Here is a 25,446-nt window from a genome sequence, read left to right as displayed (position 1 = left end):
GTATAAAGATTTTTTTAAATCCTTAAAAAATATCTAAGGCTTGAACGGGGCCTGGGCACTGTCCCTGAGGTTTATTTTGCCCAAGGCTAGCACTCTACCATTGAGCCACAGTGCCACTTCTGGCTTTTTCTGTTTATGTGGTAATAAGGAATTGAACCCAGGACTTCAGGCATGCTGGGTAAGCACTCTACCACTAAGCCACATTCCCAACCCTTTTTAAATTTATTTATTTTTCTTTTTTTTTTACTGGTTCTGGGGCTTGAAGTCTGTGACTGGATGCTGTCCCTGAGCTATCACTTGAGCCACAGTGTCACTTCTGACTTTTCCTGTGACTCAACCGGAGATAAGTGTCTCATGGATTTCCTGCCTCAGCTGGCTTCAAACCCTGATCCTCAGATCTCAGCCTCCTAAGTAGCTAGGATGACACGTCTGAGTCACCAGCTCAGGCTAATTTTTTTTTAATGACAAGGCTGATAGAAATGATTAAACCAAAGGTTTGGGAGTGTGGCTCAGTGGTTGAGTGCAATTTTAGCATACAAGTATCCTCAGGGTGGTGTCCAATGCCAAACACCCCCCCCACCTGAAATTGAATGTGAAGGTGGTAAATGCTGCCTAAGGTTAATGATTGTTTTACTAAGTAACTCAATTCCGGATGTCAGGTTCTAAGTACAGTGTATCTTGATCAAGGTCATGCCTTCCATCCTCTCTCCCGTTTTTCCCTATCCCACCCTACCAGTTACAGATGATGAAAGTCATTCTGAAAAACTCTGTGTCCAGGCCTCACAGGAAGCCGGGTCACAAAGGCGAGTTTGTTGCATAGAGCACTGGGTAGGTTCCACTGCCAGCACTACGAGGTTTGTTATCAAATGAATGGTTCAGACACATTCAGAAACAAATCAATTCAGACCACCACCAAATTATGCACTTACGTACTGGGAAAAAAAAAGTTCTGTGCAATTACTGACCATCAAAAGTATCCACACTCCTCCTCAAAAAAAAAAAAAAAAAGGGAGGGGAGGGTAGCTTACAGAGAAAATCCAGCAACAAAACTAATGGCACAACTTTTTAAAAACTCAGAAGGACTGAAGGAACAACGTCCCTCTTGAAAACAAGAATGAAACTCATAAAACATCCAGTGAACACCCATTAAGTCAGAATTTCTAACGTTAGTGTGAGGGGGAGGGGTGAGGATGACGTCAGCGATCCTCCAAGTCCAAGACAACTTTTAATCCAATAATCACAAGAATTATTAGAAACTACCCTGACGACCCCCTCCCCCGCAACGCAGACCGTAGGCAATCTGGAAATATCACCACCAAATACTAAAGTACACAAGTGTCCCGCAGAAAATGAAAACTCAGCAAACATCCTAGCTCTTTGGGAACAATGACCTAAATCGTGCATCTCTATATTAAAAAAAAAAAAAAGCAGATGACACATGGAATTCATCTGTTTAGCCTCAACAGCTTGAAAGTTCTCCCAAGTCCCGAAGATAAGGAGCAATAAATGCAATTCAATAACACGGTCACTTTAGTCACCAGTGTCTGGAAAAGGAGTGAGTGAGAAGAAACAGAAATCAGTCTGGGAGGCAGCAGTGGGGGAGGGCTTGTTTAGGGAGGTGGGGAGGGATGAATACTGAGGGCGTGAAGCAGAGCAGGATGCCTGGTACAGAAAACCTTCGGAGACCAAAACAACCAAGTTCCCCCAAGTAACCGAGACCGGCAGTGGGGTCCCAGCCCCGGTGGGTCTCTAAGTCGAATCCCAGAAAGGTCTGAAAGAAAGCTGGTCTCTCTCCCTCAGCCCCAGGCAGTTTTAAGAGACAGGCGGAATTGGGTGTTGAGCGCCTAGATTGAGAGCCCATCACAATTCCCGCCCCCTGCCCCAAATATCCCAGCCATCCAGGACACAGACGCCCCCCAACTTCCCCTCCCCCCGGGGGGGCTGGGGTGGGTGGGACAAGCAAACTCCCGGCTCTCCCGGGAGAGAAGCGGGGTGGGGGCGCTGTGATGGGGGAGGGGGTAGCTTACTTAGACGCACTGGGCGCGAAGAAATCCACCGCGAAGCCGAAATAACTTCCCTCGGGGCCCGAGTACTCGGCACGACTGTCCACGTCTAGGTTGAAGGCTCCTCCGAGCGGCAGCAGGAACCCGGGGAGAAGGAGCAGGAGGCAGCCGGGGAGAACGTGCCGCGGGCGCCGCAGCGGAGAAGCCATTGCCGAAGCGCGCGAGCCCCTAGGCGGCCGCCCTTCCCCGGGGCGCACTGTGCCCGCGGCCCGCCGCTTGCGCGCCCGAACTTGCCGGCTACTGGCTCCTCGGAGAGCCCGAGACCGAGTTGGGAAGTCAGGAAGGCTGAGCTTCTCAGCGGCCGCCGCGGGAAGCGGAGTGCGGAGCGTGCGGGGCGAGGATGGCCAACCCTCGGGCCCCTCGCTGCGATCCGGCCGGCTACTGAACGCTGGGACCCGCGGTCCGGGGACTGCCCGAGAGAGAGAGAGAGAGAGCGAGCGAGCCGAGCCAGCGCCGCACCTCTGTCTGAGCGCTGCCCGGGGCAGGGGGAGGAGGCCGGGCGGGAGGAGGAGCCGCGCCCCAAAGGCTGCCCGGACGCGCAAGAGGAGGAAGTGGGGGCAGAGCCGATCTCCGACTGGAGAAAGCCGAGTGCACTTCCGCGCGCGCGGTCGCCGCCTATCCCGGGAGCTCTCACTGGATTCGGGTGCCCAGGGCTTCAGGGCCCGCGTCACAGGCAGCAATCCCAGACCTGAGCCCCATATAGCGATGATCAGACGCCGCAACCCAACCCTTAGCTCGGGAGAGTGGCTGCAGCACCCCAGGTGCCCTGGTCCGCTGGGATCCACGAGGGGAACTTTTTTTTGTTTAAGAATGCGGAAAGCTTTGTCCGCTGCTCCTATTTCTGCTACTTAGCCTGGCAGGCGCTCACCCACGGAACTCTATAATTATTTGTCCTTTGCCTCCCCATCCTATTCCCCACACAAAACACTGAACTTAATTATAAACTGCTAGCACAGCCTCTGCCAGAAGAGGTGGGTTACAACTGAACTTAGGGTTGGAAAAAAAAATTTTTTTTTAAAGCAAACTCTCTTCATTAACAAAAAGAATTGGTAGAAGAAAAGAAAAGAAACTTTAGTAAATCAAATCAGAAAAGTCCTCTGTGGGGGGGGGTACTTAAGTCTGAGTTAATTGTGGAAAACTGATTCGTTGGCTTAGTCCTGATTTTAGAACTGGGAGAAATAAGGCATCTTGCTATTCACTTGGGCTTAGCAGCACAAGACTGAGAACCATGCTTCTGTTCGGGAAATGGACTTGCCTCTTCGTATTTCCCGTTTCTAGGACCTGGTCAAGCAGACATAAAATCAATCAGTAAAATGTTGGATTAGTGAATGAATGGCACACAAAATGAAAACTCATATTTGTTCAGAAGACCTGACTTTCCTATTCTGTGTATCTTATGCTAAAGAATTTGGTGACAACAAAATATAAACATTTTCCAATACTTGAAATTACTGGAAAAGAAGATTTGGTCTATTTTCCTAAAGCTTACTGAAATCTCAGTCACAGACCAGGCCTGGTGCTAGGAACACACTCTTAAGTCCAGCGCTTGGGAAGGCTGAGATGGGAAGATTTCTTCAGTCCACAAGTTCAAGACCAGCCTATGCAACACAGGGAGAAATCTATCTCCCTAAAAAATATTAAGTAATCCTGTGAAAGAATATGTATATAAACAGAAATCAAATGTCTGCTTAGCAGTTGGAATGCTTAACTGTATTAATCATTTTGGATTCCCAATAACACTGAACTAACAAAGCAACATGCCTGGGATGTTTTATAAGCCATGGTCCAACATCTTCAGAAAAACAAAATTGCCAAGGGAGACAGAAAATCCTATGTGAATATTTACATATAAATATGACACTGGGCTTCAGAATTCTCCCCTTAGGTCATGGGTATATATGTGTATGTATGTATACCAAAGCACTTAATATGCTGAAAACTTGAGAACCAATTCAACCCAGGTTCATCCAAAGAAAGAGAACAGAAAGACCAAAGTTATTCCTACCGTCAATAAGCTTCTTTCTTGGAGCTCATGATCCTGAGACAGAAGTCAAACAGGTTGAAGGGAATGAGGAAAGAAATACAAGAGGCAGGGGAAGGCAAAATCCAAAGAAATGGTGACACATGTAAGTTCATCAAAACCTGAGTGAACAAAACATCTCAATGTTGGCCAACAATCTACTACTGAACCACTGACTCCTTTATGTCTTCATTTCCAATGAACAGTCTTGCAAATCAAGGAGTTTGTTTCAAAAAACAAACACACATGCATTTCTATTAGGAAATCATGGAGCAGAGTAACCCAGAGTCTTAAGGAACTAGGGAATATGAATGCAAAGTTCTATGTGTGACCATGCTTGAGCAGCTATCCATAGTGCCATGCAAATTGCATTACAGAGCGTATCCACAAGGCCAGTGCTTATTCAGACTCCACATTGTGCAGGGTGTTTTATCCTTGGGAGTGGGAAAAGGCATGTTTTATTCCAGGGGAGAAAAGCAATGCCCTCTTTGCCCAAGCACTTCTCTTTCGGTGCATTATAACAATTATAACAAGGAGAACTGCCTGAGATAGTGACATTAAACATAATCCCCGATCAAAAGAAATTTTAGTTTGAATGTTACCCAATACATTCCTCTGTCCTTTCTGTAACATACTTCATTTTGGTTTCTGCAAATTCAAGTGCCTGGGTTTAATTCCTGCCTTCACAAAGTTCTAGTTGAGTGACTAGGGAATGTCTACCTAACCACCTGTGTGCCTCTGTTTGCTCATCTACAAAATGGCAATAATCACAGTACTTATCTTACAGGATTGGAAAAAAACCTCATTGCCATTAATACTAATTACAATTAGTTTAGCTCAGGAGTAATAGTAAATTTGGATGGTAAATATGAATAGTACAGTCTACCAGTTCTCCTACTAATCCAACAGCTTATTGATAACCAAGATCAAACCAGTGCTCAATTTGACTTTGTCTCTCTTTAAAAAGCTTAGTTCAATCATGCCAAAATAATTTGAGAAGATTTATTTTTCTCATACAGAACACTAGGATATGACTGAGAAATGGGCACTCAGTTATAAACATGAAGTCCTGAGTTGAATCTCAAAGTGGGGGAGGAGAAACAAGAGTTGGGGAGTACAGGAGAAGATTCAGTCCATAACTGGAAAAACAAAACGTAGTAAAATTCACTTCTAACACTCTTCATCCCTCTAGAGCCTTCAATCCCTGAACCAGTTCACCTGGTGGTTTTATTGCTGCTTGTGTTTGTCTTTTTCTAGTTTCTCCTCTGCTAGCTAGTTACTAAAAATTGACTTGATCTCTCTTTCTTACCCCTCTCCCATGCTGCATTATGCTATCTGCTAAGTATCAAAAAATGATTCCTGGGTGAGTGGGAAAGAAGAGAACATAGGAAACTTGTCTCCTTTCTAGGCTGCTTCCTGAACTACATCATTCAATAGCGAAGATCTCTGAGTCTCTGTCCTTCAGTCACTGACATTCTATACACTTCCAGGGAAGCTTATTCACTCTAACCCAGGAAATAAGTTTAGCAATGTTCCATTTCTATTTCCCTAGTACACCAACTTTCTTCCTTCCCCTTCCTCCCTTCCTTTCTTTTCTTGATTTTACTTTATTTATTTATTTTTTGCCAGTGCTGGGGCTTGAACTCAGGGCCTGAGCAACTGTCCCTGTGCTTCTTTTGCTTTGCTCAAAGCTAGCACTCAACCACTTAAGACATAGCACCACTTCTGGCTTTTGTGTTTATGTGGTATTGAGGAATCAAATTCAGGGCTTCGTGAGTGATAGGCAAACACTCTACCACTAAGCCACATCGTAGTCCCTTCCATATTTTTCATGGAGCTCGATTCTTCTGAAAAAAAAAAAAATCCTTCCTTCTTCAGCATTTCCCACAGCCCCTATCCTTCTGTTGAGTAGAAACCTGGTTCACCCCTGCTCTTTCAAGACCTTCATTAGGCTTCATGCCCTCCAGGAATCCCTATTCTCAGTAACTGTTGAGACAGGCAGGCAAAACCGAGTCCATGGTTGCGTTAGCCTTCAAATCTGCCCCGCATGAAAAATGTTTCAAGGCTTCTAACCACTTACTTCATGACCATCAAAGAGTACTGATGAAACATCCTGTAGGCCAACAACAAACAAAGCCATGTATCAATAACAAGCGTGCTTGTCCAGCAAAATAAAATTCCCCTTGATTGCACACATGTAACTTTGCTGTCATTGAGTGAACTTTTGGGAGAGACCCCTAATTAAGGCTTTATATTTATCATTAATATAATTATAACACTGAATTACGGGAATGAGCACTGCAATTTAAAATCCTGTTACAAAACTACCACCTTTTAATCAAAACTGCCCATCGCAAAGAACACCCCCACCACATACACACATACAGTTCAAACCACCCTTAATCATCAAAGACACTATGCCTCCAGGATCTGGAGTCACTTTTCAATCAGACTCTCTTTCCATGGATAGATTTTGAAAAATTAGTTTGAAACTTATGAAGTTTCAGATAAATGTTGGGGCAATATAGAATTGTACTAGTTCCCTTGAATATCTGGAATTAAGGCATTAACTCAATGAGTACTCAATAACTAATTATTCAAATGTACTTTTCAAGAAATAGAAAAGCCCAAGCATCTCTAGTGGACATTTAACAGCTAGACAAGAAATGGGGTAATACTTCTAATGTTGATGAGAACAGTACTTCTTAAATTCCATAGCCATTTTTTTCTTTAACTCTTTGTTGCAATTTAGAGTAGAGTGTGGGGTATAAAGAAGACAAATTAATCAGAAATAGCAAGAATGTGATGTATATTACCACCTCCACCTGTCACTGAGAAAACAATATGTTCTCAAGATAGGCATTCTGAACTTTGAGTATGTGTTTGGTGGTTTTCAAAATTCCCTTTAAATATAGGGCTGGGAGTTTGGCCTATTGGTAGAGTGCTTGCCTAGCATGCACAAAGGCCCAGGTTCAATTCCTCAGTACCACATACATTGAAAAAAACTAGAAGTGGTGCTGTGGCTCAAGTGGTAGAGCTCTGGCCTTGAGAAACGTCCAAGGACAGTGCTCAGGCCCAGAGTTCAAGCCCAGGATTGGCCAAAAAGAAAAAACAACTGTAGTCTACAAAGTTATAGACATTTTATTTTATACCTATATGTAGTTTCTGAAATTATTTACATTCGCTACATGCTTTAACTCTACACTTGCTTAGCAATTTGAATACTTTGTAAGTAAAATAATTTTCACCTCTTAAAAAGATACAATATATTCATATGTATGTATATTATATAAACACAATTTTATAAGAAGAAAACTAAAGAGAAAGAGAGCGTGTGTGTGTGTCCTGGAACTTAAACTCAGGGCCTTAGTGCTGTCCCTGAGCTTTTGTGTTCAAGGATTGCACTCTTAAGCCATGGCTCTACTTCTGGTTCTAGTAGTTAATTGAAGATAATAGTCTTGCAGACTTTCTTGCCTGATTTGGCTTTGAACCACAATCCTTAGATCACAGTCTTTTGAGAGAAAGGATTACAGGCAGGAGTCACTTATGCCTGGATCAGAAAATTTAAATTTTAAGAAAGAATGGGGTATAGATTAATGGTACTTAGCATGTGTGAGGCTCTGGTTTCATTCTTTATCATACAACCATGAAATAAATATTAAGAGCATAGAGATGGAAGTTGGGGGCCGGGAGTTTGGCCTAGTGGTAAAGTGCTTGCCTAGCATGCATGAAGACCCAGGTTTGATTCCTAGGTACCACAAACATAGAAAAAAGAAGTGGTGCTGAGGCTCAAGTGGTAGAGCTCTAGCCTTGAGAAAGTCCAAGGACAGTGCTCAGGCCCTGAGCTCAAGCCCAGGACTGACAAAAAAAAAAAAAAAAAAAAAAAAAAAAAAACCCTGGAGATGGAGGTTGGTTAAGGTTGGCAGATTGTGTGCCTAGCAAATGCAAGGCCCTGAGTTTTAATCTAGTTACACCCTGCCTAAAAAAGGAAGGAAAGAAGGAAAGAAAGAGTAAGGGAAGGAAGGAAGAAAGAAAGGAGGAAGGAAGGAAGGAAGGAAGGAAGGAAGGAAGGAAGGAAGGAAGGAAGGAAAGAAGGAAGGAAGGAATAGAATAGAGGGCAAGGATATGATCTTTCATATATTCTAGCATTGCTGTGTTACTGATGTGAAGTGCTACAAAGTACATTATATGCATGTATAGAAATGTCATGATGAAAATTCCATGCAGGGGAAACTTGATATTGCTAATGAAAATGAGGAAAAAGATAAGCTGGACATGGTCGCATACCTGTAATCTCAGTTACTCTGGAGGCAGATGTAGGAGGATCACCATCTAAGGCTGGAGGACCAAAAGTACAAAAGCTTAGCTGAAAAACAAACTAAAACCAAAAGGCCTGGGTGGAAAAGCACTTGCCTAGTAAACACAAGGCCCTAGTTCATACCCTAGTGCTGCCAAGAAATAAGAAATAGTCTGGTTGAATGGCCTGATTACAGAGCATGTCAATCATTCACTGAATCTTTAAATCTTCACTAAGGAATTTGCTAATGAGATTTGAAGACAACCTGAAGCTTCCTACCTTTGCCTTCTCTTTTGGACCAAAACCCAGCTTCCATGCTGTGGGAACCCTCAGGCTGCCTCGTGGAGAGGTCAACATGGTGCAGACACATAGATTACAGCCACCTGGTGTAGACATGGAGCATCTCTGATCAGCTACCGCAGGATCCCTCTTTCACAGGGATTCTTCTCAGTATGAGAGGCAGCCTCTGATGGCTTCCCCTCTCAACACAGATTTCAAGCCAGATCTTCCTCTTCATTCAAAAATAAAGTTTACTGATTTCAATCAATATATTTTGGGATCCATTAGTTATTCAGATAACCAATAAAATGAGTAAGTAGCCAAAGTCACAGATCTAGGCTGTCACCAGGTTGGCCAAGTGATCATATCATTTATTGTTCAGCACAGACATGGTAGAGAACAACAGGACTAATAATAATTGAGAGCCAACAAGGATGTTGTTGTTAGGGTATGATAATTACAATCTGGACCTCTCTGAGCAAGCTGGAATGTTGGATCACTTAATTAGAGCTTATTATCTTTATCACTACACAATTTTATTTCCAGTATAACTTATGAAACACATGTGACCAGTCCAACCATGAGAAGTTGACACAGAGAGGATAGCCTGCCTGCTCTGATCTAGCCTGCTAAACACCTCTTCAATATTCACCAATTCTGTCCTCTGCACATTATGTGGCAGTAGTAATGCACATAGCTGGAAAAAAAGAGATGGCAATTTCCAGATCCTTTACAGATGGCCAAAGACGTAAGTAGAAGTTGTCAGGGAGAACTTCAAAAATTCTGTTACTGTGGGGAGGCTGCATTAACGTTGAGAATGATTTTCTTCGGTATTTCTTTGAAACACAGAATGGGGTGAGCATTATCATGAACACAGAGAAGTACTCGGTAATTAAAGTGATAATACAAAAATTACAACCTAAAACAAAATGGGTTTCTGGTCCTGAACTGTAAACCTCCTCACTATATTATATGAGAGAAAAAATACACCTCTAACTTTAAGTGTCTCTTATTTGGGTTTCTAGTTATACTTTCAGTAGAGATCCTAAATGATACACCCACCTTAGTTCCTTAAAAAAGAGACTAAATTTGAGGCCAGTCTTATTCTGATACACTGACTCCTCTTCCTGTTTCTTAACTTGCTAAAGCTAGACAATAGCTGGAAGTTCTCTTGAGGTACACTAATCTGGAGCCTGTCACTTTTTAGTGTCTTTGAGAGTTTTGTATGTCTCCACTATTGGCATTAACATAATGTGAACAATATTCTGCATTTTTAATCTTTAAAGTATTTTTTAATTCTTGAGTTGCATGCACTATAAGACTGAACTACATTTCTGGGCCTTATTTTTCAAGATAAATCTTGCAATGTAGCCCAGACTGGCCTTGAACTCACTATGCAGTCTAGTCTACCCTTGAACACAATGTCTTTCCTCCTCCACATTTAAAATGCTTTGATTACAGGCATGAACTATCACACTTGGCAATACCCTGAGTTTTAAATTGTCTGGTGGTTTTCCCAGTTTTGTACCTTTTAAATTAGTCATATGGGGGGGGGGGTGGTGGTGGTGTAAATCTGTTATTACTTCCTGTATGTCTTGAGGGCTAAGAACTCTCACCTTTCAACCACTAAGGAAATGGGAATTTTCATGAAATATTTGAATTTAATAAACAATGATTATATTAAATAGCCAGTCAGACACAGAGCTATTAATTACATAAGTGAATTAGGTTTAGCTCATTGAAAAAGCAATTAACAATGCTTTGGTGCATGTCAACATTTTGTGAAGCATAAAGATGCTTCCAGTCAAGATTTTTCTTATTTTCAATTTGGGAAAAAACATTCACTCTGATAAAGATGTTTACATCTACTGTTTAAGCATAACTAAGAGTCTTTAAGAACCTTGTTTATTTTGTTTTCTGTTTCAGTATTAGAGTTTGGTCTTCAGACCTTGTGCTTGCTAGGAAAGCACTCTATAACATAAACCATACCCCAGCTCTTTTTTCTTTTAGTTATTTTTCAGGTAGGATCAAACAGTTTTTCTCCTGGGTGGGTCCTTAGGTCAAAAACCTCCTGCTTATGCCTTTTGTGTAGTTTGGATTACACAGTAATTGAGAAGATGTAGAAAGGAAGATTGCTGCCTGGGCCAGCCCCCAGGCAAAAGCATGAAATCTTACCTGAAAAAATAACCAGAGCAAAAGGTCAGCGTATGTGTCTTCCTAGCATGGTCTTATATTCCAAAATCCAGTCCTGCCCCTTACCCAGAAAAAAGAAAAAGAAATAAAGAAAAGAGAGAGAAAAGAGGAAGAGGAGGGGCCGGGAGTTTGGCCTAGTGGTAGAGTGCTTGCCTAGCATGCATGAAGACCTGGGTTCGATTCCTGGGTACCACATACATACAAAAAAAGCCAGAAGTGGTGTTGAGGCTCAAGTGGTAGAGCCCTAGCCTTGAGAAAGTCCAAGGACAGTGCTCAGGCCCTGAGCTCAAGTCCAGGACTGGCAAAAAAAAAAAGAGGAGGAGGAAAAGGAGGAGAAGAAAGAGCAGAAGAAAGAGGAAGAGGAGGAGGAGGAGGAGGAGGAAGAGGAACAGAAGCTAAGGCTGGATTGATCAATTGATAGGGAGGCAATCAATTAGGCATCAAACTGAACTTTCTGCAACAAGAGAAACATATTTGCAGTGTCTAAACACTTGCATTACCCACCAATAATTGTCAAACACCTGAAATATGACCAGTAAGACTGATTAAACTACAATTTAAAACAGTTTTCATTGTCAGATATGGCTTGAAGTTCCCAAATTGAACACCACAGCTGTAAAGATCCTGAATCACAACAAATCAAAGAAAGAATGGAAAAACAGGACTGTGTCAGATTGAAGAGTTTCTGCATAGCAAAGGACATAGCTAACAAGATGAATAGAAGGCCCACAGAATGGGAGAAGATCTTAACTAGCTATGCATCAGACAAGGGCCTTATATCTAAAATATGTGTAAAGTTCAAAAAGTTAACCCCCTCCCCCCAAAAATATACCCTCAAGAAAATAACGACCCTATTGCTAAATGGATAAAGATTTAAAGAGAGACTTCACAGAAGAAGAAAGAATGGCCAGTAGACACATGAAGAACTGTTCAACATCTCTGGCTATAAAAGAAATGCAAATTAAAGTAACATTGAAATTCCACCTCATCCCAGTTAGAATGGCCATTACCAAGAAAATTAACAATAACAGATGCTGGTGGGGATGTGGGCAAAGGGAACTTTATTAAACTGTAGACGGGAATATAAACTTGCTCAACCACTCTGAAAAGCAGTATTCCTCAGAAGACTAAACATAGAGCTTCCATATGACCCAGCAAGTCCACTCATGAGCATTTATTCAATTTAGCAAGCAAACAAGTCCACACTAAAGCTACAGCACAATCATGTTCATTGCAGAATTGTTTACCATAGTTATGATATGGAATCAACCCAAATGCCCCTTAGTGTATGAATGGATCCAGAAAATGTAGCTGGGCATTGACGGCCAGATTTCAGGAAGTGGAAATCTGAGGAGGGATGTAGCACTGTGGTTCAAAGTAGTAAAGCACTAATCACTAGCAAAAGAGCTCAGGGATAGACAGTGACCACACCCTGAGTTCCAACCCTAAGACCAACCCCCCTCCACAAAAAAGGAAAGAAAGAAAAAAGAAAATGTGCTATGTATACACAACAGAATTCTACTCATCCATCAGAAAGAATAATGTTGTTGTACCATTCATAAGGAAGTGAAAAAGACCTGGAAAAATTATATTAAGTGAAGTAAATCAGACCTCAAGAAACATAGGTTGTATGGTTTTCCTCATTTGTGGTATCTAGATTGGGCCCATAAATCTACCAGTAATGCTGGAACCAGTGGCTCACGCCTGTAAGCCTAGCTTCTCAGGAAGCTGACCTATGAGTATCACAGTTGGAAGCCAGAACAATCTGGTTTATCTCTAATCAGCTACTCAGAAAAAGCCAGAAGTGCCACTGTGCCTCAAATGCTAGAATGCAACAAAAGCAGCTCTGGAATAGTGCCTAGGCCCAGATTTTAAGCTCCAGGATTAGAAAAAATAATCTACATGTAAACATGCTGGTGGTAAAGGAAAAAGAATGCATTGGGATATGACAAATTATACAGCTCTCAAGCCATTCACACATAGTGAGACCAAAGGAGAATATTTTTAAGAAAGAATGGCAATGATCCAGTGGCTATGTGCATATTATTAGGTAAAATAATAATTACTGAAATGAACTCCAGGAAATGGAAGCAAGAGAAACTTTTTTCCTTTGTTGCCATTGTGTTTTCTTTTCCTTTGTCTTAATTGTTCATTTATCAGTCTTTGGGTGGGTGAGGGTGGGCACAAGAATGGTGGGACAAAGTGTAAATAAATGCAGCAGAGGTATTCACTAGACACTATACAACTTGTTGGTGGGTATTGGAAGGAAAACTTGGAATGAAGGAAGAAATGCCATTGTTCAAAATGAAATGTACTCTTTATTAGCTGTATCTCCTCTGTATATCACCTTTACAACGATAATTAACAAATGCAAATATAAAAAGTTTAGAAGATCCAATTTGATGGGTTCCAAAGTTTCTCTTAACTTTATCTTTCTTTATGTATCAAAGTTTTACATGGTTAATTTAGTTATCATGTTCCAAGCTAATCCTGGCTAATATGGATGTGCTGTACTACAAGTAAGCTCCATTATAAATGAAAAGTTTTTATAGTAATTATACAATTCTGTATGTTTCCCCATATTACACTTTGTATAGCTTGTCCAACCTATGCAAGCACACATTTCCTGTTTTATTCTAAGTTGTTTCTCTTTCCCATATCCATAATCTGTTTAAGTAAATTCTACCTTTTGGGGTATGGTACTAGCTAGTGAAGTAAGGGCCAAATTATCTAAGCAAGTGCTGTCCCACTTAAGGCATGTCTCTAGTACTTTTGCTATTAGTTGATTTTTCAGATCTTGTGCTTTTGTCTGGGCTGGTCTTAGACCATTAATTTTCCCATCCCTACTTTCTAAGTAGCTGGTACTACAGGCATAATCTCCATGCCCAGCTTATTGGTGTCTTGCTAATACTTTTATTAGACTGGCCTTCAACGTTGTGATCCTCCAGGTCTCTCCTTCCTGTGTAGCTAGGAATATGGGTGTGAGCCACTACAACCCATTAAGAATGTACAAAGGGATTTCATTGTCAGGTTATGAATATAATGCATCTTAATTAATGGCATTCTTTTTATTGTCTCCTGTACATCTCCCAACCTCACCCATCCCCTCATATTGCTTGGCTCCATTTTCACATGTTTACATTGAATATTATGACTGACTTCACTAAGCCTTCCTCACTCCATTCATCTGCTCTTCCTCCCTGTGACTTCCCCCCAATAACCCACCACCCCTAACACATGTTCCAGTTTTCTTGTATTCATTCAAGTTAAACTATAACTTCATTGTCCATAGGAGTACATAGTCTCCATTTTTTGATGGAGTCAATTGCAAAGCTTTTCTACACACAGTATTTAATATTGAGTACTCATTATTATGTTCACAAAGATTGAAATGATAATGAAACTTGAAGATGTTGATATCTGTCGGCTTTTCTTGGTGATGGAAGCTTTTGCTTGCACTTCCCAGGGATTGGTTTCTTTTGTTTTCAGGACCCAAACCTAGGAGTATCAATACAGTGATATATTGCCACTTATAACAAGTGTGATCTTATTTAAGAAAAAAAATTGCCAGGCATGGAGCTCATGCCTGGAATCTTAGCTACTCAAGAGGCTGAGATCTGAGGATAGCATGCAAAACCAGGCACTAAAGACCATGAGACACTTATCTCCAATTAACCACTAGAAAACCACAAGTGGCACTGTGGCTCAAGGCATAGGGGGTAGCCTTGAGCTGAAGTGCTCAGAGACAGTACCTAGGCCCAGAGTTCAAGCCCTGTGACTGACAAAAATAATATGTATATATTAATATAACAGAATTGTATGTTTTCAGGTTCTTATCATCAAACACTTTGTCACTATGAAAATTCACATCGAATGATGTGAATTGAGTTTCTTTTCTGCAGTACCTTGTCCTTGATTCTTATAACAACACAAGTTCTAAATCAAGCACAAATGGGTGGGCAGAATAAAGAAAGGGTGAAACCAGGAACAGTGAGAAATAATTTCCCATTTCAGGAGGTAGGGCTGAGCTTCCAGACTTGCCTATAGCTGCAAAGTTTGTTTTGAGTTAGTAACCCAGGGAAGGCAGCCAACCAAGCCACACCCATAGCTTTGCTGTAAGAACCTGCCACAGTACCCAGGGAAAACTATCAGTTGCATTAAGAAAACATACTTTAAACATGTTGTTGCTAAGGGATTCTAAGCTTCAATACCAGTGATTTTCAGGAAAAATGTTTGAGTCCAGTAGAAAAATCTTGAAATAGCTTTTACAAGATATTTTGTATGAGATTTCCATAGGGGGAAATAATCTTAAGCTACTAAGATGTGATTCATTTGCCTGTACTTCAAGTTAAAGTGGTACAATATATTTTAATATATTTTAGCATTTACTTTGGATTCTTTTTTCTTCTGGAAAAATACTTTTTTCCCTTTTTATTTAGACTAAAGGAAAAGTTTGCCAACTTTTGTGTGTTCCTGAGTCAGCAAGTAAATTTCCCATTGATCTTCCAGTGAGATGAGTCACCAGCTTGGCTTGGGGAAGTTGGAGTCCTGGCTGTCTGGGTTGAATGAGAAACAACATTACAGTAAATTATGCTAGACAGCCTAGGGGGCAGCCAGTTGGCCATTTATGGCATTATTTCCTCTTCTTCACTGGAAGAGCCTAGAGAGCAGAGTCTCTCCTGGGAATATATGGGAGGTTTCTAGATTTAGCAGACAAAAATACAGGATGCTTGGTTAAATTTAGATTTCAGATAAACAATGATTTTTTAAAAAGAGAATAAATACAGTCCAAGCAGTATTTTGGACATATTTTCGCTTAAAACTAAAATGATCACTTACCTGACTTTCACTTTTAGTTAGGCATCCTGTTATTGCTGTTGCTGTTGTTTTAATCTAGCCCTGGGTATAATTTATCCTTTATTCTTGTTTTATTACTCATCATTTGTTATGCTATGGAATGTCATGCAGATGAAAGACTATTTTCTTGAATTTTCAAAAATCAAAGTTGTCATTTTTCTTTTATCTTTGGTGTGCCATGCCATTACTGTCTAACATCAAAGAAAGATGCAAGTGATGAATGACAGGAATCCTTTGGAACAGTGCTGCTCAGACTTGCCTGCCTGTGTTGTATGAGCCATGTGGGATCATGTGAGTCCTGGGGGAAATTCAGATTCTAATTCAACAGCCTTCAGTGGAGCCTGACAGTCTGCATTTTTAACACAACTCCTATGAGAGGTAACATAAAAGATGCTGCAAAAGTTTCCCCACCTCTGTATCTACGCCCATTGATCTTTACTATTCTCTGCTATAGTTACTATGCAGCTACCTGGGCTCCAGAAAAGAGTAGATTCATCAGTAAGTATGTTGTGTAGAAGGCAATTTACTCCCTCAAACAGGCAATGCTTTTCTATCATCTTAAGGGAAACAGCCAAAAATATGGCTCACCTGCCAAGCAAAGTGTTCCTGCTCTGTCCCAATGGTGAAAGTGGTAGAAACTTCATTAGAACTCCTCCAGAGACAATGATTGACCTAAATGGTCAACCAGGTTATACATTTTTTTTTTGCGGGGGGAGGGTGTGGGGGTGGAGTCCTGTGGCTTAAACTCAGAGCCTGAGTACTGTTCTTGGGTTTTCCTCAAGGCTAGAGGTCTACCACTTGAACCATAGCACCACTTCCAGCTTTTTCTCTGAATAGGGTACTGAGGAATCAAACCCCGGTCTTTCAGCATGTTAGGCAAGCACTCTATCACTAGGCCAAACTCCCGGCCCAACCAGGTTATAAGTTTATCACCTCTTACTCCCAATTCTATTTATACTGAAGCCAATTACCCTTGAAGACAGCTGAAGATGTACTGAAGTGCTATCTTCTTATGGCTGCTATGTAATGAATCTCCTTTCTCTGTCCTTCATCATACCTATTTGTGATTTGGGGATGAGTAGCCAGACAACTTAGGGCTCTTGGACTGTGGACATGGAATCTAAAATTCTGGTTTTATTCTCACTGAAAGAACTAGGTCTTCTCTGGGCAAAAACTTTGCTACTGATACTGCTCCAAAGACAAATTTTGCTGTTTGTAAGAAACTCCTAGGGATCTTTTGAAATATGTGTGTGTGTGTGTGTGTGTGTGTGTGTGTGTGTGTGTGTATGCACGCTCACATGCATGAAAGTGCTTCTGTGAGCAATCAAAGTTGAGAACAATTGTCTGCTCAACCAGGTCACTTCCCTGGTTAATGTTCATTATTATCACTTGGATGGGAGGCAGCTCATAAAAACATCTGGAATATTTATTGTTCCATACTTCATGTAATGTCAAGAGACAGAGTTGGAAGGGTAATTAATCTTCATTGCATTTGATTTCAGTTATTCTTTCTAAGTCACTGTAAAGAGCAACAGATTGCTATTATTACCTGTAATAGTAGAATTTTCCACTAAATACTTTCCAGATTTGGAAATTGGCTATCTGTAACATCATGATTATTGGAAACTACTTTTTCCATGAGTCTAAAATAAGTTATTTAATGTTTATAATGGAAACCTAAAAACCACTAACTATCTTAAAGTTAGTCTGGCCCAGAAAAAAACATAATTTATTTTTTTGACTCAGTTACAGTTAAGGATTGTGACTTCAGGAAGAAAATAAAATCTTTAAGTTTTTGTTGTTCACTTAAAGGTATGTCAACAATCAAAAGCACATTTTCAAAGCTATTGATACAAATACAGCTTGCATACAACACATATAGAAACAGATGGTTAACATAGGAAGTCTTCTATATAAATCTCATTTCTACTGCTGCCAGGGCCTGTGAATTAACTAAAAATTCCCCATCACTATATCTGTGCCCCCTGATCTTTACTATTCTCTGCTATAGTTACTATGCAGCTACCTGGGCTCCAGAAAAGAGAAGATTCATCAGTAAGTATGTTGTATAGAAGGCAATTTACTCCCTCAAACAGGCAATGCTTTCCTATCATCTTAAGGGAAACAGCCAAAAACATGGCTCACCTGCCAAGCAAAGTGTTCCTGCTCTGTCCCAATGGTGATAGTGGTAGAAACTTCATTAGAACTCCTCAAGAGAAAATGATTGACCTAATGGCCAAACAGATTATACTTTTTTTTTGTCCAGTCCTGAGGCTTGAGCTCAGGACCTGAGCACTGTCCTTGGACTTTCTCAAGGCTAGAGCTCTACTACTTGAGCCTCAGCCCTTCCGGCTTTTTTCTACATGTGTGGTACTGAGGAATCAAACCAGGGTCTTTGTGCATGTTAGGCAAGCACTCTACCACTAGACCAAACTCCTGGCATTTTTAGCACCTCTTACTTCCAATTCTGTTTATGCTAAAGCCAATGTCTGTACTGAAAATGTACTGATGGGCTATCTTCCTATGGCTTATTTTTTTTTCTATTGAGTTTGCCCTCAATCATAACCCTTAAGTTTCAGTCTTCTTCAGATTGAGTTGGGCTTTTTCAATGTCTTGTGCTTTACGTTGGAGTGCTAGCTTATGAAGACTTTCTTTTCCTCATCATTATCTACTCCATTCATCATGCTTTCTCTTCCTTCTAGCCACACTTCCATTCTCCATATCTTCATTGCCTAATCTTCTACCCTAGTGCCCAAAGAGTGTAGACTATGTGACCAGAGCTGCTACTTGACCAGCCTTTCTCACCTATGCCAGCAGCTGTTATCGGGCCCTGGGAAAAAGATGAAACAAATCTACACTGACCTAAAACTGAGTAGCTGACCCCACTAACTCATTGAGAGGCTGCCAACTTGAAAAGGTGAGTATAAGAGAAGAGTATAAGAGAATTAGGAGGTGGGTGGCAAACTGCTATGCAAACATTTAACTGCAGGTTCTCCCTTTATGTCCTTTGGAAAAACTTTTGCCTGTGAGCAGGTAAGAGCAAACTGGAAATCAGCTCAGGATCTGTCCTTTGAACAAAGTCAACCAGCCAATAAAAATATTTTGGCTTGTTTTCTTTTCTTCTTAACAACAATAGTCTGCTCTTCTTCCCAGGAAAGGCTATTAGAATTTTTTTTTAAACATACTCCATACTGCAGAAGGACAGTGTACACCTGTGATACAAAACAGTAAGTATCTATGGCCATGCTTGTTAGGTAGTCACTTTACATTCATTAGAACTTAAAATCTTTGTGGAAAACCCTAACAAGTACTACCACTTCCCTCACTGTAAAAATGATGGAAATAAGAGAGAAAATAATGACATCACCTTGATCACACTGATAATGGAGTAGTGAGGACAAGATATGAATAAAATGAAGACAGAGGTGGAACTCTGAGCATTGCTTGACTATTCTGTGTTTGAATCTATCTAGGGCCTCCACTGCTCCACACTGCCTTTTTCTGTTATGCAGGAAATATCAAGTTATTAGTAAGCCCTAATTTTAATGATGAATGGAAGTTATACATTCACTTTACTCATTTTGTCCAAACTGAATTAGTGATTAAAGAAGCTAAAGTGGTATACCAGGTTGATGATAAACAGCAGTAAATTCTAGTAAGAATTTCATTACTTTTTCAATTTTTTTGTCTTTCTGGTTATGGTAAAACATCTTAGATCATATTAATTTATATTAATATCTCTATTAACATTTTCTATTGTTATTAACAAGGAAAGATAAACTTTAACTAGGGGAACATTATTGATTTTTATTATATTAGTTTTTTGGCCAGTTGTAGGGCTCAAACTCAGGGCCTGAGAACTGACCTTGGACTTTCTCAAGACTAGTGTTTACCACTTGAACCATCGCACCACTTCTGGCTTTTTCTGTGTATGTGGTACCAAGGACTTGAACCCATGGCTTTGTGCATGTTAGGTAAGCACTCTACTACTAGGACATGCTCCTGGCCTCTATTATATTTATTCTAAGGTTACCTTCTTTCCCTCTATCCCCGCCCCCTATTGGTACACTCATACTGGAGCTTGAACTTTGGCTTTTCTTCTTACTCAAAGTGTGCCCTTTACCACTTCTGGCTTTTTGTTGGTTTATTGGAGATAAGAATCTTATGGACTTTTCTTCTTAATTTAATCCTTACATCTCTTGAATAGCTAGTTTTAGAGGCATAAACTACCAGTGTCTGGAAAGATTATTTTTTATTTATAGAAAATTATTTTAGTTTATTTATTTATATAGGCAGGGATATATATCATCATTCAGTAGCATACTTTAAAAACTGTGTGGCAGGAATAATATGTTCATGTCTAGAAATATGAAGCCAATAGTACTCTAGTAGCTAAAGTTTAGAATATTATAAACAAAACGAGAAAACAAAGCCAAAACAATTGCAGTTTTGTTTTTAGTAGAGTCATGAAACTATTCAAATGAAGGAAGAAATAAAGAGAATACAATGTCAGCTTCTGTTAGATTCTCTTGTACAAGAGATTCTAGGGAGCTGGGTGTGGTGGCTCATGCCTGCAATCCTAGCTACTCAGGAGGCTGAGATCTGAGAATCAAGGTTCAAAGCCAGCCACAGCAAAAAAGGACCTCTCATTTCCAATTAACCTCTAGAAAACAAAAGTGGGGCTTGACTCAAGGGGAGGGTGGTAGCCTTGAGCTGAGGAGCTCAGGGACAGCGCCCAGGCCGAGTTCAAACCCCATGACTGACAGAGAGAGAGAGAGAGAGAGAGAGAGAGAGAGAGAGAGAGAGAGAGAGAGAGGAGGGAGGGAGGGAGAGAGGGAGAGAGGGAGAGAGGGAGAATATGAGATTCTAGGATTTTTAGGGATGGGAAAAAATCATGTGGGCCTCCTGGCAGCTCTGCAGATGGATCTCTGGAGTACCAGCCTTGAGTGAAAGAGCTAAGGGACAGTAAATATTCAAGCGCCAAGTTCAAACTCCAGTAATCATCAATTACACACACACACACATACACACACACACACACACACACACACACACACACACACACAAACAAGTATAAAATGTAAAGGCATATTTGGGAGTAAAGTTAAGGCTTAATTATAGGTAGTCAGACCTGTAACCGGTTACAACTTGGTCTACTCTGAAAGAAAATGAGGCTTTCACTTCCCACCATTCAGGCACTAGCCTGAATTCCAGGAATTCCTGTGGCCCTCACAGAAGCTGTACTTCCTTCTGTGTTTGTTTATTTTGGTACAGATGAACAAAGTACAGTCATTAACCACTGGTCATTGCTCTAGGGTGTAATTACAGGCTGGAAGATGAACAAACTGCCTTCTCTTGCTGAAAGTCTTTTTCTCCAGAGATCCATGTGCAGAGAGCTGCTAGGAGGCCCATACTGTTATTAGTGAAACAATGGGCGGCTCATTTTTTCATGAGTGCCCTTATGTTCTCTAGGTTCTGCTCGAATGAGAAAATCAAAAAAGCAATTATACAATAAAGCCCAAAACAGGGTCAAGGACTGACTCAAGTGGTAGAGCAGCCTAGCAAGTGTCTAGCAAGTAGGAGGCCCTGAGTTCAAACTCTAGAAATAACTAAACAAGTAAGTGTCAGAAGACTAATTCTTATTAACTGTATAAGACCATTTAAACATTCTAATATTACACTTTTATTTGACAAAACACATGGTGGTTTTAACATATCTGAAGGACTGGCAACACAAATGTAATCAAGAAGGTTAAGAAGAGACATATCATAGTAATTTGATCACTTGTCAGCTGGCATCAACAACATGATTCCTGTGTTTCTTCAGCAAATAACACTTTGAGTACTTTATGCATGAGATGTAATGGTGCATAATGAAAGGTGTGGAAAAACTGTATTAGAAGAGAGAAGGGATGAAGGAAGGATAAATGAGTTTGCAACATGTTGCAAAAGTAATAAACGTGTCCTAGGAATCTCAACGCTGTTAATTAGGAGTTTGGGAAATGAGACATAGGCTGTTTTAGTGGGTAAGTAATAGTGGGAGGAGAATGTGCTCATTGGAAAGATGAATGAGAATGAATATTACTGAGATGGTTTTCAGGTATGGAAATAGAACAATGATTTGTGAGGGTAAAGGGGGACAGAGAGACAAATGAAGAACAAATGCCATAGAGGTACTCACTAGACACTATGTTGAAAATGAACTGCACAACCAGTGGATGGGGACAGGAGGGAAATACTGGGAAGAAGTGGGGAAGGAGAGATATTGTCCAAAAAGAAAGGCACTCATTACCTGACCTATATAACTGTAATCTCTATGCACATCTCCTTTAGAACAACAATTTTCAAAAAATCTATGAATACACATCAAATCTATTAACAACATGAAACCAAAAGCAAAGTCCCAGTTAAAAAGAAAAATAAAATAGAACAATGAGGCCTGGTTGAGGTTGGGTTGAGAAGGAGAAAGTTGGGTAAGAGAAAATGTGTGTGTGTGTGTGTATGTGTAAATGTCACAATGGCCCTCCCTAGTACAACTAATATATGCTAATAATATTTTTTAGCCACTGCATGAGAAGATAACAGCATTGAGATTCTGTGAGCGATTCCTGCATCTACAAGAAGTGTAAAACAACACATTTGCCATTAACTGTTTTTTTGTAGATCCCTGAATTGGAGCCTATCACTTGGAACAAAGTACATTTGGTAAGTGTTTTTGTAGCCTGTAGGGAGCTACTGTGGCTTCCCCGGCATGACTTAAGAATGCATGACTTAAGAATGCGGGAGAGGGACTTTCTTTTGTTTTGTTTTGTTAGTTTGTTTGTTTTTGTCTGTCCTGGGACTTGAACTCTGGGCCTGGCCCGCTGTCCCTAACCTCTTCAGCTCAAGCCTATTGCCCTATCCCTGGAGTCACAGGGCCAGTTCTGGTTTTCTAGTGGTTAATTGAAGATAAGAATTTCTCCATCTTTGGTGCCCACACTGGCTTTCAACCATGATCCTCAGATCACAGCCACCTGAGTAGCTAGGATTACAGGTATGAGCCACTGTGCCTGGAGGGACTTTCTTAATAAAGGCCTAGAAACACAACAAATTAAGAAAGATTGGACAAATGGGATTGCATTAAACTGCAGAGCTTCTGTATGGCAAAGGACATAGCTAGCAAGTTGAAGAATCCACAGAGTGGGAGAAGATCTTCACTATCCATATAACAGACAATGGCCTCATATCTAAAATATACCTACAGCTCAAGAAATTGAATCTCTCAAAGCCAAATCCTCAAAGAAATAACCATTCCATTGAAAGGTGGGCTGAATACTAGCACAATGATGTTTATTGCAGCACTGAAAGACCCCAAGTCAGAATCATAGGACTGCCATTCTAAGTTTTAGCTCATGCTTATAACCAGGTGTTTTGCTAACTAAGGAATTAGAGCCTGCAGGCCATAAAACTACTCCTTGACAATTGAATGAGAACTTCCCGTCAGTTCCCCCAGCTTGGGAAGCTCCCTAATCCTTATCTCATTCAACCACCTGATGAGTGTAAACCTGAGATTTAGCCTATTCCTGTATTTTGATTGTTACTTAGCTTACTTTTGTATTCTTTGGCTATTACCAAGTTCCAGGTAAGATCATGCTTGGAAACTATTTCTATGTTGACCAGGAGGTCATAGAATAGTTTGTAAGCATGTCTTGCTAATGCCCGTGCCTTTCATAACTGGGCAAAAACTTGTCTAAAGCCTAAACCTACCCTTTTCCCTTAGTAGTAAAAATGGATTGCAGCAAGAGCCCCTCACCCTCCAAAGCAAGAGCTCACATCTTGCTGAATACCAAGGATTGTTTACTCATACCAAGGATTGTTTCCTCATACCAGGGGCCATAGATGTGCAACTTAGCACGAACACTATCTAAATGGTGATTGGTCAAATTGTATGGTTTGTTCTAAAATTATTGGCTGCCTGCGTGCAGACCTTGTTGTAATGCTTTAAACTTATTGGCTAAAGAAGCGCGGGCTCTGCTATAACGGAGTGTGTGGACCTATAAAAAACCAGCCCCAGGACAGTTCGGGGCTCTCAGCCACTGACCCGAACCTTGCGGATCTCGAGGTCACGTGTACCTGGGAGCCCGAGCATGCCCGAATAAAACCCTCTTGCTCATTGCATCCAGTGGTCCATGTGTGCGTCCTTGGGTGCGGGTCTCCGCGGCTCTTTCAGCACTATTTACCAAAGCAAAGATGTGGAACCAACCTAGCTGTCCTTCAGTTAATGAATGGATCAACAAGATGTGGTATTTGTACACAATGGAATTCTATGCTGCTGTCAGAAAGAATGACATTGCCCCATTTGTTAGGAAATGGAAAGACTTAGAAAAAATCTTATTAAGTGAACTAATCCAGACTCAAAGGAACATAGGCTCAATGGTTTCCCTCATTTGTCATAACCAGTAGAAACCTTGGGCTCTCCTAGCAGAGATTTGCAATAGAGCAAAACCTAGATACATAGGGCCAGACAGTATGACGCTAAATGAAAGGACCTCTAGGATATAAAAACAAAAAGCCATATAATGAGTGATTGTTGTCCTTAATGCACTATGTTATCTCTCATCTCATTTGCTGTCCCTTGGTTATCTCATATTGTTTGTTCTCTGATATATTGGATATATTTGTATTTGGTTATTTGAAATTGGATAGGGAAGGGGGGAAAACAAGATGAGGGGTGGGGGTGGAGGGGAAGGGAAATGGGGACCAAGACATGAGAAAGGGTATCAATGTATGTGAAATAATGCACCTTCTATCTGGTGAATATAATGTAACCCTTCTATTAATTACAATAAAAAGTATATGAAAAATAATATAAAAAAGGTGGGCTGAAGACTTAAAGTGAGATTTCTCTGAAGAGGAAATAAGAATGGGCAATAGACATATGAAGAAATGCTAGACATCTCTGGCCATACAAGATATGCAAATCAAAAAACTTTGAGATTCCACCTTATTCCAGTTAGAATGGCCATTATCAAGAAATCTAAAAACAACAGATGCTGGGAGGATGCAGCCAGCAGGGAATACTACTACAGTGTTGGTGGGAGTGTAAACTTGTTCAACCACTCTCTAAGCAGTGTGGAAGTTCCTCAAAAGACTAAACATAAAGCTGGGTGCCTGTAACACTACCTGCTCAGGAGGCTGAGATCTGAGGAACCTAGTTCAAAGCCAGCCCAGGCACTAAAGACCACTAAAGACCAAGAGACTCTTATCTCCAATTAGCCACTAGAAAACCCAGAAATGGTGTAGCTGAAGGCATAGGTTAATAGCCTTGACCTAAAGAGCTCAGGGCCAATGCTCAGGCCCAGGGGTAGGGTGGTAGCCTCGAGCTGAAGAGCTCAGGAACAGCGCACAGGCCCAGGGTTCAAGCCCCAGGACCAACAAAATAAAAAAAAAAAGGAAAGAAAAAAGACTTAACATAGAGCTCCCCTATGATCCAGCCATCGCACTCATTGGCATTTACCCAAGTGTCCAGAAACAAGGCCATACTAAAGCCACTAGCACAATGATGTTTATTGCAGCATTATTTATCATAGCTAAGATGTGGAATCTACCCAGATACCCTTCAGTAGATGAATGGATCAAGAAGATGTGGTGTTTACACACAATGGAATTCTATGCTGCATCAGAAAGAGTGACATTGGCCCATTTGTAAGGAAATGGAAAGACTTGGAAAAAATCGTATTAAGTGAAGTAAGCCAGAC

At 40.8% G+C, this 25,446-nt stretch overlaps 1 protein-coding gene across 1 annotated transcript in view; it reads right to left on the bottom strand.

Moving 5' to 3' along the window:
* Positions 1-2,227, bottom strand: part of Itgav (integrin subunit alpha V) — an 85,526-nt gene extending 83,299 nt beyond the window's left edge. The window contains exon 1 of the mRNA XM_090354447.1: positions 2,028-2,227. Coding sequence (XP_090210573.1) covers positions 2,028-2,212 — 185 coding nt within the window. The 5' untranslated portion in view covers positions 2,213-2,227. The remainder of the gene's footprint in view (positions 1-2,027) is intronic.
* Positions 2,228-25,446: the final 23,219 nt, after the last annotated feature.

Source organism: Megascapheus bottae, chromosome 21 (assembly GCF_031878675.1).
Source record: "Megascapheus bottae isolate mThoBot1 chromosome 21, mThoBot2.hap1, whole genome shotgun sequence".
Classification (NCBI taxonomy): domain Eukaryota; kingdom Metazoa; phylum Chordata; class Mammalia; order Rodentia; family Geomyidae; genus Megascapheus; species Megascapheus bottae.
This window is presented reverse-complemented; position numbering and strand designations above follow the sequence as displayed.